Source organism: Xiphophorus maculatus, chromosome 3, assembly GCF_002775205.1.
Source record: "Xiphophorus maculatus strain JP 163 A chromosome 3, X_maculatus-5.0-male, whole genome shotgun sequence".
NCBI classification, from domain to species: Eukaryota; Metazoa; Chordata; class Actinopteri; order Cyprinodontiformes; family Poeciliidae; genus Xiphophorus; species Xiphophorus maculatus.
Window position 1 is genome coordinate 4412639 of NC_036445.1, and position 12713 is coordinate 4425351.

At 38.4% G+C, this 12713-nt stretch overlaps 1 protein-coding gene across 3 annotated transcripts in view; it reads left to right on the plus strand.

Annotated features, from left to right (window-relative positions):
• The first annotated feature begins 510 nt into the window (after window positions 1-510).
• The window catches only part of slc9a1 (solute carrier family 9 member A1), a 30562-nt gene continuing 18359 nt past the window's right edge, over window positions 511-12713 (plus strand). For 2 of the 3 annotated variants that reach the window (XM_023331321.1, XM_023331323.1), the window contains exon 1: window positions 511-1606. In XM_023331321.1, coding sequence (XP_023187089.1) covers window positions 1357-1606 — 250 coding nt within the window. In that variant the 5' untranslated portion in view covers window positions 511-1356. The remainder of the gene's footprint in view (window positions 1607-12713) is intronic. The other variant, XM_023331322.1, reaches the window with a different exon arrangement.

Sequence of the window (12713 nt, forward strand, 5' to 3'; positions counted from 1 at the left end):
CACTGACTTCAGCTGCAGTTCACATCTTGCGAATTTCCCCAAATTCAAGGTTGTTTCTTGTGCACCTTCTTCTGCCACACTTTTTCAGTTCACTAAAATTTCTGTTAATATATTTGTAAATATTCATATCTGAACAGCAACATTATTTAGCAATGACCTTTCATTGTGTTTTCTCATTGCATTTTTTGTATAGAGTGTCAGCTGGACAACTTTCAAGTCAGAAATCTTCACCCTGATTATGGAGGTTGTACTGGAATATTTCTATATTGAAATGTTTAATGTTAGTCTTATATCAACATGAGTGCAAGGAATTAAGACATACTACTTACTTTTTGAATCGAATTACTTAAATAAACTATCTGTCTGATATTCCAGATTTTGTAAATTTTTTTCAAAACCTGTATTAACTATGAACTTCTTTTTTTAATCAGGAACCTCCCTCCCTACCTGTAGGTGTCACTACAGTTGAGCACCCCCTCCACCCTCCTTTTTATTTCAAACCTCTCTCGCCTCCTCCCATCCTGTGAAACCTCCGCGAAAGGGTGTGCGTTTTGAAGGTTGTATGAAGCTATTATATCAAGGGAGACACGACGAGTCACTACAGAAACATGATTGGGTGAGCAGCATTCACCCAGTGTGTTTAATTACATCTCAGCTCAGCTGCCTCGGTGACAGCCAAAGTGTCCTATCTCGAAAAACAGTGAAGATGCCGCTTACACGAATATTACCTGAAAGTTTGAATACCTGTGATGCGCAGTAAAAATGCGTTGTGACAGCTGGGCTGGTTCCTCTCAAGGTCAGAATCTGAGTAACGCCGCCGCCTCACGGAAGAAACACCTTCAGGAAGAAGAAGAGGAAGAACGGGCGCAAAGGAGGAGAAGGAGATGCGGTTGTCTCTTTGCCTGCAATCACCATCAGCAGTGACATTTCTTACTAAAGACACTGATGGACGCTAAAAAAGGAGAGGGTGAACTTATAAAGCACGTCTGTCCGGAAGTGGTCTGCTACAGCATTATTTACTGAGGTAAAAAGAAAATAAAAAACTCTTCAGCATCTTGCCGTTTCCTGCTTTCTTCCAGCGGCAACAACGTTCGGCGACGGTTTACCTGACCGCTGCTGCACGCGACGACGTTCAGTCACAACTACCTAACGTCAACTAGCAAAAAATAGTCAGTTGGTTCGGTTTCAGGTAGCAGACTTGAACGGTTCGTGTTGGAATAGTTGGTTAACTATTTCAACATTACGTAGTTGAAGCCAGCTCAACTTCCTTGCTCTTGAAGCGGAGTTTTTTTTTTTTTCCTTTTACAGGGTAATTTCTTGTTGTTGTTTTTTTTCTTTCAACAATATTTTTCGAGGATGGCAACGCGAGGTCGGAGTGGCTTCTGTCGGAGTTTACCGGAGCTAGAACTGCTCCTGCTGGCGATACTGGTGCTGCTCAATGGCACCGTGCTCTCCCTCGAATCAGCCAGCTCCTCCGAAATCCACACCGGTGAAGGGAATAACACATCCAAGAAGCCTTTCCCCGTCATCGGCATCGTGTACGACGAAGTCAGTATCCCCTTTGAAATTTCACTGTGGGTGCTTCTAGCCTCTTTAATGAAATTAGGTAAGTGTCATTTTATCATGTGGTTGTTACTTGGTTTCAGACTTCAGAATTTAAATCAACAGTTTTCAGTTAGTACTAGCCAAAAATGGAAGGTTATGAAGGTCCCAGTTAATAAAGGCGTCCTAATCATAGGTATTAGTCAGTCGAAAAGACACAAAAGTTAAACTACATACTAAAAAAACAAATAAATAAAAATTTGGATATGTATTGATTTAAGATTATAAACTTCTATAATAAAGCAACAGTCATCTCAGCTCCAAGCATCCAACATAGTCAAGTAATATGTTTTAAAATCAATTACGGCTGCAAGATATTAGAAAACATCCTGTAGTAACATAGTAAATATAAAGGACATATCTTTTATGGATAGCTCGCATTTTTCTAGCTGTAATTATACTTTGACATCATCACAATATCATGTTTACTCTCCTTAAGCTTTAAGACATTGTTCACATATCTAGATCAGATATGGACATAAAGATCAATTAAAGTATTTTCAAGAGGACAAATATATTTTTGGAAAGTAGAGGTGTTTTACAGGGCTGCACAGTGGCGCAGTCAGTCGGTAGCACTGTTGCCTTGCAGCAAGACGGTCCTGGGTTCGATTCCCGGTCCGGGGTCTTTCTGCATGGAGTTTGCATGTTCTCCCTGTTCATGCGTGGGTTCTCTCCGGGCTTCCTCCCAGAGTCCAAAAACATGACTGTCAGGTTAATTGGTCTCTCTAAATTCTCCCTAGTTGTGAGTGTGTGTGCATGGTTGTTTGCCCTGCCTGTCTCTGTGTTGCCCTGTGACAGACTGGCGACCTGTCCAGGGTGTACCCCGCCTCTTGCCCGGAACGTTAGCTGGAGATAGGCACCAGCACCTATCTAGAACCCGACCCCACTAGGGACAAGGGTGTAAGAAAATGGTTGGATGGAAGGAGGTGTTTTGCATAATACTGGAAAATATCTTGCTAAAAATTTTATTCAAGCATTCCTCTGTGATTGCAATGTTTCATTCCATATATTGTTGTTTTATTTTGATGTAATATCATGTTTTAAACTACTCTTTATGTTTTGCATCTGCCAACTTTTTTTTTACAGTATTATAAATTTATCTTGATTGATAGCTCTCTTTAATTTTTGTCATTTTAATTTGCCTGCTTTTATGGATGCGAGGCAGACAATCAACTTCTAAAGAAACAGGTACAAATCAAGAATAGTTTGTTTTTAAGACATTACCATCAATAATATTTACTTACTTATATACTAATTTATTGTCCTAAAAATTCCATCAGTCCCTTAACTATCAAATTTCTCAACAGTTTCAGGTGCCTACTAAGACCGTAACTTGTAAGCTTACATAACCCGTTTGACCGGAATAGCTCAATCGTTTGAGGTTGAACCTTTAAGGCAGGTTGCTCCTTAGATCCATACACTTAATGCAGTGAGGATCTCTTAAAGCTGCCTCCTACAGTGATGACTAAGCAGTTTAACCGACAAGTCTACATGCTGAAAAAGAACTTTTATATTTTGCGAGTTTTCCTAACATGACCAGTTCATGATGCTCTGTGGTAAGACAGAGTCTCACAGTATTTATGCAAGAATTATTTTAAAAACAAGAGGCTTTCCTGAGTTGACCCATTTCAGGAGTTCACTCAGTTTTTGTGAGCAGTTGGGGTGCACACCCCAGCATTTCTTCTGTTGACCTCATCTGCTTCCTTTCTCTTTGAACCCTTTTCTATCTTCAGCTACTTTTCCCTCTGACCTTCTGTTCCTTCTTGTGGTGTGCTTCTGTCAGAACACTGCATTGTCCTCAGCTTTTTTTCGTTTTTTTTTTCTGAGAGCTAGCAGCCTGTCACTTGACTGTTACATCAGGAGCCTGATTGAGCAGCAGCTTGTAGACAAGAAGGATGCTGCCTCAGTGTCTGGGCAAGGAGCCCAGTGTCTCAGGGGAAAGGAGAAGCAGAGAGGGGCCACCTGGCTCCAGTAGATTTCTTGCAGGACACAGCTCAAGGACGTAAAAAGAAAAATGGCAACATACAGAAAGTAAATGAATTAATCAACAATTGATAAAATAATAAACAACAGACAAACAAAGTAATTGGTCTTGAGGCAGTGGTTCGGAGGATGTTTGGTGGGTGATTTAATGTTGCTGCTATAAGAGTCTATTTTGGCAGTTTTTCTTGTTTCTGATTGTAGACTTTCTGTTTAAAAGAGCAGGTCCACAAGCCATTTATCTTTTAAGCATTTTGCTATTCTTCTGCTGTACTTTTTTCTTTAAACCACCCTCTGTCCACTTCCAATTTAACTTAAACAATCAGTGCACAAAATGCTACTATGGTTAAGTACCAAATAGGGCATGCATTTAGTGAAAAGGCTGAAGTATAGTATCATTTTCAGATAATAATTTGAATCGCTGATCAAGGGGGGGCGGCAGTGGCTCGAGTGGTTGCACAGATGGCTTTCACTCCGGAAGTGTTTTCTGCACCTCACTATCTGCTGAAGGTGTTGACATGAAATGGGGATGTCATTTCCCATATTTACCACACCTAACAACCAGGAGATAAGATGGAACGAGTGTGACATGGTGATACAGTACAAAACAAATACAGCAGCAACACAAGAACGCAAGAAGAGCTTCAAGGCTTTATCCACCAGCGGCCCACTTTCTTTTTGCGATAAAAATGTTATAAGTTGACAGAAAATGTGTAAGTATGACTAGGTCTTTAAACACCAAAAATAGAGTCTTTAAAAGGCAAACACCAGAAAATGCAATCAAAATTGTACAAAGTAAAACCAGGTGGGCTACCATGCTTATAATGCAGTGGGGAAAACCCTGAGCCTTTTTCCTCATCACAACTTGATGAGGATGAAGTATAGCAACTTTGCTTGTGTCTAAAGGTTTCTGTAGTGTTTTAAAATCCTTGTGTTTGACCATATCAACTTTTAAGGGCTAAAGTTTTGTTTTTCAACTTTAGGCCTTAAAAACCCATAAAAAATATCCATATTAATAAATTAAGTTATATACTTTATGGACTCTATAATGTTAGAGTGACCAAATTGTACACCTCCCTTGGTTCTGTGATCCTAGTTGCATGTTCTGAAAGCACTATGTGACTTCCGCCTGATTGTCTTGTGTAATGTGAATGATGCGAAATTGAGTATCCGTGATTATATGCTTATTACAGAACTATTATCTGAGAAGGCCTTTTGAAATACATTCTACATGTCTATTTCATAAGCTTATAGAAACTCTGAGATTTCAGTTCACTTGGAACCCTTATTATTTTAGTAAGATCTTATGTTAAGGAAAGTAATCTTTCTTTGTGTCGTAATTAGGTTGCAGATTAACACATTCAATTTAGCAGTGTTCAATCAATGCACAACATAAAGGTTACATTTTGCAAAGTTTACTTTGTTTTCATAAAATAGTCCTCTAACTTAAGAGGGAACATTTATCTGTATTCCTATATTTATCTGTAAACAGGAAAATAAAATTAGATTGTCCCTGATCCATGTTGTGATTGTAATACATAACAGCAAGAAGCTATATAGATAGACACGACTTTACAGCCAGTGATTCCTAAAATAGGTTGGTGTCTTATCAAATGTGCACCTGGGACTGATTGTCCTGGTGAACTTTGGTGTTTCTGTTTGATAACAGCCTCCAGAGATACAGGAGTAGACAGTGGGACACACCGAGGCCTGTCACAATAACAAATTTTGCTGAGCAATTAATTGTCTCAGAAATTATTGCGATAAACGATAATATTGTTTGAAGACCTTTTTACATTGATTTAATGGAAATGACGTAATAATGCATGCGATTTCCTGCCAAAGATAGATACACTCTATTTTTAAAAGAACACTTAACACTGGAACTGATTAACAAAATAAACAAAACAACCAAAAACAATAATAAAATATATTCTCAGTCTCCATTAACAAAATATGTACTTGAATTAAAAACTAAACAACATAAAGCCAAAGTGGAAATAAATACGCCATTCAACCAAATGAGTGCAGATTATGAAGTCTGTATACTATATTTTCCTTCAGTAATCGTTAGATTTAAATAGAGAAGGGGGGCACATCCAACTACCTGATGCAATAGTTCACACTACATGATTTTTTGCCCCGATTTTCCCCTTACGACAATCTTAGAACTTTGGGCATTCTAAAGATTGTCAGTTGCGATTTCGTAACCTATCATCCTGTAGTGTGTGGTGTGTAGATCGTTGTGGCCGCTCCGATCTAAATCAGGGGTTTTCCCCGACTGGGAGCGTTAACTCAGCCTGTTGAATGTGACAGGTAGCCAATCAGAAAACTCAAATTCCCCTCGTGCTTTCTGAGGGGAAATTAGGGAAGGGAATCCCAAACAGCTGACACGGCTGAAGTCCAACAGACATCGGAGAGGATATGTGGAAACAACATTAATGTTTGTTCAACATTTTGTGCAAAGAATATAGAAATGACAAGGGGAGGAATTGTAGCGAAATTGCTACCGCAGTTGATAAACCCGGTAACTTTTCAGCTGTTCTTCGTTAACGTGACATAAATAGGTTATAATAATTTTCATTCAGTCAGGACTGAGACTAGCCACATGCATTTCAGGTAGATTGTAGTAAAGCATTGATTAATGCCTGGTTTTAAAATTAGTCAACTGGACTTGTAGCCATTATTTGGTGCCCATTGTTGGACACCACATGGCACGATCGAACCCGATTAAACCGTTATAATTAGGATTTCTGTCGGCTAATGTGTGGTCTCTCAGGTTTTGAAAATGGGCTGACAATCGACTGACAGCTCTAAGATCGTGTCGTGTGCGCTGGGCATTACACTAAGGAAAAGAGGAAAGGAGGGTCAGTGGAGAGCACCGGAGTTGAGGCTTTTTTCATTCAGTGTCATCAACAGAAAGAAAAAAAGGCCGGAATAAACGATAAAGCCGATAATTAAAATGAGGTCGATAGTTTTAATTTATCGTGCGATTAATTGATTTATTGTTTATCGCGACAGGGCTAGACACACCTGTGTGAATTACCTTGATACTTGTGAAGCTATTTGTGTTCTGTTTTCCCCTCCCACTGGTGAGGTTGTTGTAACAGGTTATCCTGGTCCAGTTGGGTTTGCCCTCCTTGTATGATTCAGAGCTGACCAAATATTCTCAGAAGGACTGTGTTGCTTCCAGGTAAAAATCAATGAAAGCATACAGTTTCATTCAATAGCTGATACATGAGCTTAGTTTGTGCTGTTGCTGGAGTTTGGCTGCAACCCAAAACTTGTTTTTCTCACGTGGGAGAGAACACCGTAAAGAGCATCAGTTAAAAAAAGTTATATTAGACGATGTTTTTCTTCACTTTATGGGAGATTAGTGAAATTTTTATATTTTCTTAAAATTATGACTTTAAAACCCTTTATTATTGATTAATGTTATGGTGATATTTGTTTAACGTAATTCACAGTTAGTCAGTATGATTTGTAAAGAGTCATAAAACAATATAAGAATACTATCAGACATTTACTGTGGTTAAATAAGTTATACATTTTATCAGCCACTAAAGATTATGCTTGCTGAATACCACCACCATGACATCAAATGGGTGTTACAGAAATCTTACTATTTTTTTTTTTTTAATCACCCCGCAAGGGGTCTCTTTTTGTGGGCTCTAGTGTCCCTTTTTCAAAGTAGGCTGACAGGAAAGGGGGAAGGAGAGGGGGGAAGACATGCGGTAAACGTCGTCGGGTCCAGGAGTCGAACCCGCGACAGCCGCGTCGAGGCTACGTTTTGCCTGAATGTGGGTCGCGCTAACCCCTCCGCCACCACGGCACGCCCAGAAATCTTATTTTGAAGTGTAATATTATTAGTGACCTTGCTATTTTAATTGCTGCTGAATACCTAATAATAGAGAGATTAACATTAAGTGTTTTGTCTGACTAGTAGTACTTATCACATATTTATTACATTTCAGGGATTTATTTTTCATTTATGGGGTATTTTCTTAAAGACTAAAAACTATATCAGACATGGACACAGAGAAAGAAAGTGCCCACAGAGAAAATGGTTTGTTGACTTGTCCTTGACCTTAAGAGGAGGCTTAGATGGGCCACTGATCTATTCATGAATTCTCAGAAGGCATTTGGGGTCAGAGGTTTGAAATGATTATAGCCTGACAGGTTGCACTACATAGTTGTGCAATGTGAACTGAGAATTTGGTATCTAAGCAGAAGAGAGAGTACACATTTATCTTCTGTCTGTACCTGCAGCTTGTTTAGCAATTGTTAAAAATCACACTTATTGTATTCTGATGAGTAATCTCACTCAGATTTTTATGTTGTGGCCTTTATTCATCAGTTACTTGAAGGTCAGAGTGGACAGGGGAGACCTTCAGTAAAAGGCCCATGGTCAGGAATAGATACCAGATCAACTGCTTCGAGGACTATATTCACTGTGTATGGTGCACAGTTACTACCCTTTCAAATCCTGATTTTATCTTTGTCAATACTATGCTAAGAATGCTGAAGTTGTTAGAAACATGTGCTCAGACAAGGTTGCTTCCTAAAGAGACATACCCAGAATCTAGAAGACAAAACAAGGAAGTTTTGCTTTAATTCATTTGTCACTCATTTAAAACCTTTAGCAACTGGATTAATTTATGCATTAGTTGTTGTGGAGAAGTGTGGAAGCTCATCAGTTACCTGAACTTTAAAACTATCCTCATCTATAATGCTTATATGGAAGAAAAAGTCCTAGTATTGCATTAGAAAGCACAGCTTGATAAGTTCAAAGCAATGTCACAAACTGCTTTGCTTATCTTTACTATGTTATTTAGGTTAAGACTTGGACAAGAAGACTTCCAGGTTTATTGACAAAGAAGGTTATTGTCTTTCTTCTATTTTTAAGTACCACTGTACTTGTGCAACATTTCTGGGCTGAAAGATTAAAGTCAATCATGACAAGGGCTATTGTTATGTATTTTCAGGCACATAGTGACATTTTACTACACAGTCAAGTAACTGTTACATTCAGTTATTATGAAAATGTTTTATACATTCAAAATAACTTAAAATAAATTTGACTTTGCATTATAGCATTTTCTGATACCTTGAAATTGGCCTCTGGCTCTTTAAGAAGGTAATGCCCTTTCCGTCACTCCCTCTTTAGCACAACAGTGCTTCTCCATGATGTTGCTTACAACCATTTTTAGGAGAGTTGGACTGAGAAGTAATTCACATAATAAGCTCAGTAGATGCACAGTTCCACCAGGTGTTTGCTAATTGCAGCTGCCACTAGTCTGGTGGAGCTGCCTGGGGGAGACATGGAGGAGGGGAATGAAGCTCCAAGGTGGTGCTTTGAGTAAATAGGCAACGCTTTGTATGAGCAGAGATTAAGAATGGTTGCCATGGGAGATTCAAGAATTTCTCAATCATGCATGAATGAATCAAAGAAATACGCCAGGCATGTGTTTGACGAGGCAATAACATTGTAACATAATATACAGCACAAAGGCATAATTTTTTATAATGCTTCCCCTTCAAGGAGAAAATTCTGTACATTAATCCATCAGCAGCAAATGTGGTGTCTTAATGACCTCTGTCCCCCTTTTCTCTTTTATAATTCCAAAACTTAAAAACAAAGAAAAAAATTAAAGCCCATATGAGTTGAAAAAAATTAGAAATTCCTAAAGTTTGATAAATTCTTTTACATATATTCAGACATCAAACTTCACAGTAAACACAACAAATTAGGAGCCTAACACTTTGTAAGAGCAATGTCCAATAGTCAAAACAGCAGCCCATAAATTCCAATAAAATTATTTTACAAAAAAGCCTTTTCGGGGTAGCGCAATCTTACTGAAGCCTGGTACATTGTGATTGCTGTCCGAGTTGAATGGGTCTTTAACGTCCAACTTTTCATCCAAAGTTAATATTGAGAATGGCACTAGAAAGTACTGTGGCTTAACTTTGCTACCACAATAAAAATCGGTTTCCCTATCTGTATTGGGTGCTTCTTATATCTTCTTATTTGTACCTCTCAGTGTTCTAATATAGCTTGTAGTTAACCTAGCAATCAACACTTGCCCTAACATGTTGCAACATTTCCTCTGTCTAAAACAGCTTGAGTCTTGGTAAAACTTTTTTTCTAGTGAGCTCAAAAGGAGTAGCATTACTTTGTAGTGAAGAGTGTTAAGATCTGCTGTCACAATATGTGGAACAAAAGGAGGAACTTGAGCTTTCTATCGTGCATCAATGATTTGAGCTTAGTTTCACAAGTATTGCATGCCCGTTGTTTTCTAAAGAATGTCTCTTACGAGAAGAAATGCAACAGGCATCACAGAAACGATCTCTTCTAGGATCCTGTTGTGCTTTCACACTTTCTGATACCTGTCAATAGTCCATACATTAGTGTCTGAAGCTAGATCTACAGTTTTTTCTTTTGTTTAAATGATCACACTCATAGAGTGAAAATTATACTTTATATTCATTAGTTATAAAATTATTATATTGCCCTCTTTTAGCTTTTCTGAGAAAGGTGATATAATAAAGGATGTTAGGTAAATTGTAAGATGAATCATCCATAGTTGTTGACATGGCAGCATTGCAATCATTACCACGTAACAGAAGCCATCTTGTGAAAAATCATTAGTAGAAGATGGCACTGCTATGTTCATATATCTCACCAGGGGTTTTGTCGAGCTATCCCTGGCCTTAATAAATAATTGAAACCAATGGCAGTCCTGCATAACTGGCTGTGCACAATAGTCCACATTAAACAATGAAATGATGACTCAGAGCTGCTTATCTGTACCACACCACTGTGGTCACGAACAAGACCTCCATCACTCCGAAGTCAACGTGTTTAATGACATTTATGCGAAATCCAGTCTGTTACACAGTGATGTTTGAGAGCTGGTCAGCTAATTATATGTCACTGTTTTTATAACCATAATTAAACAAATGTCCCATCAGTCACACTCTTCAACAAAAAGTGTTTTTAAATGTGGTTTTTTTTGTCTCTCTCTTTTGTGCTTGCTCATTGAAGTTAATGCAGTTGCCAACAGTGCCCGGCTAGTCACCTGGCAACAGGACAATGTTCCTGGCTTTGGAAATGATGATGTGTTGCAAGTCTCAGGCTATGTCGACACTCTGTACACTTACAGAAATGAAAGAACTGCCACCCTTAGCTGGTTTTATATTATCGTGCTCCATAAAGGCCCTCATGAGGGAATAAAGCACAGGACACAGACGGTACTGTTGTTAAGCAGCCATCACAAATGACCTGAAGTTGGTATTTGTCAGTGCAAAATAAAATAAAAAAACTTTACATGCAATGTTTACTTCAAGAACATTCAGAGCCTTTAAAAAATGACTTGAACTTTTTCCTCATTCGGTCATGTACTACAAACTTTATGTTCTTTTGTTTTATGTGACATTCCAACACAAATTACTGCACAATTGTTTTCTGAAAACATCTGAAAAATGTATTGTGCATTTGTATGTATTATTATTTTAAACCCTACCATTGCACCTCTGGTTGTATGTGTTCTGCTTGAAGGTGAACCTTTGACCAAAGCTCAAGCTTTAATTCTGCTCCAGATCCCATCAGCTTTGACTAGGTTCCCTGTCTCCCTCACAGCTGATCACAGTAGAGCAGATGTGAAGGGAGATGTACAGTATGAACAGACAGAGTTTTATTTTGGTCTTATTTGACAAGAGCACCATCATCTGCATGTGGGCCGTGTCTGCTACATGGTTTACAGACAACTACAAATTGGCCTTCCGATACCATTGTTTCAACAGTAGCTTTTTTTCTGCCACTTTTCCATTAACTTGTGGAGTTCACTGATTTTCCCTCCTGAGCTGTGGATTGTTTCTGCCCCTCCATTACCATACTATTGACTTCTGCTTTGATTAATATACAGAATAGCTGTATTTGTCCTGAGATTAAATTACAATTACTCTCTTTAGTATTTTGGTTACGTTTGAAAACAGCTGTTAGCAGTGGGCAGTTTTTCAAGTGAGGTATCAGAGGAAAGGGTGCTTAATAAAACAGTGCACTATACGTTTTAGATTTATACTTGTCACACATTTTAAAATCTGTTTATCTCTTTCATTTTACTTTAGTATTATGCAATATTTTATGTTGGTTTGTCACATACCCAAAAACCAATTTAAAGCTTGGGGTTGTACCTTGTGGAACGTTTAGGGGACAAAAATACGTTTACAAGGAATTGCACATACCTCTTAACCACACTGACATAACTACTATTACTATTATTCCTGCCTGTTCACTATCTAATCTTCTCTAAACTGAAAGAACCATGAGTTATAATTTAAGTCCTTCAGGAGGATTTTTTAAAAAAGTGTGAAATGTCATTACTTAGCCAGCGTTTTATGTTTCCGCATACTCAACAAGCCCTGCAGGATGTCTTGAGAGTTCTTACACGTAGAAGGCTCAGTAATTATCCTGAAATGTCTTTTTTGACTCTTCCTGATTGAACTGTATGCACAGCCTTGTCCTTTTTAGACACTCTTGAAATATGTTTAATTTAGAGTTTCCCTCTTTGATCCGGTATTGAACGCGACTCTCCTTGAGGCATGAGCAGCAATACATTATACCAGCTAGCCGTGACTATTGCTTTACTTGAGGACTGTGTACTTTAGCATTTTAACAGTTTATTTTTTCTAACAGAACTCAATGAGATATTTTAGAAATATGTTCCTGATATTTTCTTTCCGCAAGAGTCAAGGTAATATTCCTGTGCATTTGTGACCTCTATTCCTACCTCTGCAGAGATACTGATATTCACATGGCGGGCTTATCAGTCACAATGTACCTCTTGTTTTATTGCCATATTACATACCAGTCCATTGTGGGCTATTTATGGATTAGGGTTCAAAGACACTCACTGGCTTTACACAAGTGATCATAGGACTGTGTCTAATAATACCACTGTGTTGTTTCCCACGCCACCATTTAGATCACAGGTGTCAAACTCCAGTCCTCGAGGGCCGCTGTCCTGCAACTTTTAGATGTGCCTCTGCTGCACCACACCTGAATAGAATAATTAGGTCATTAAGGCTCTGGAGAACTGATCTACACAAGGAGGAGGAAATTAAGCCATTTC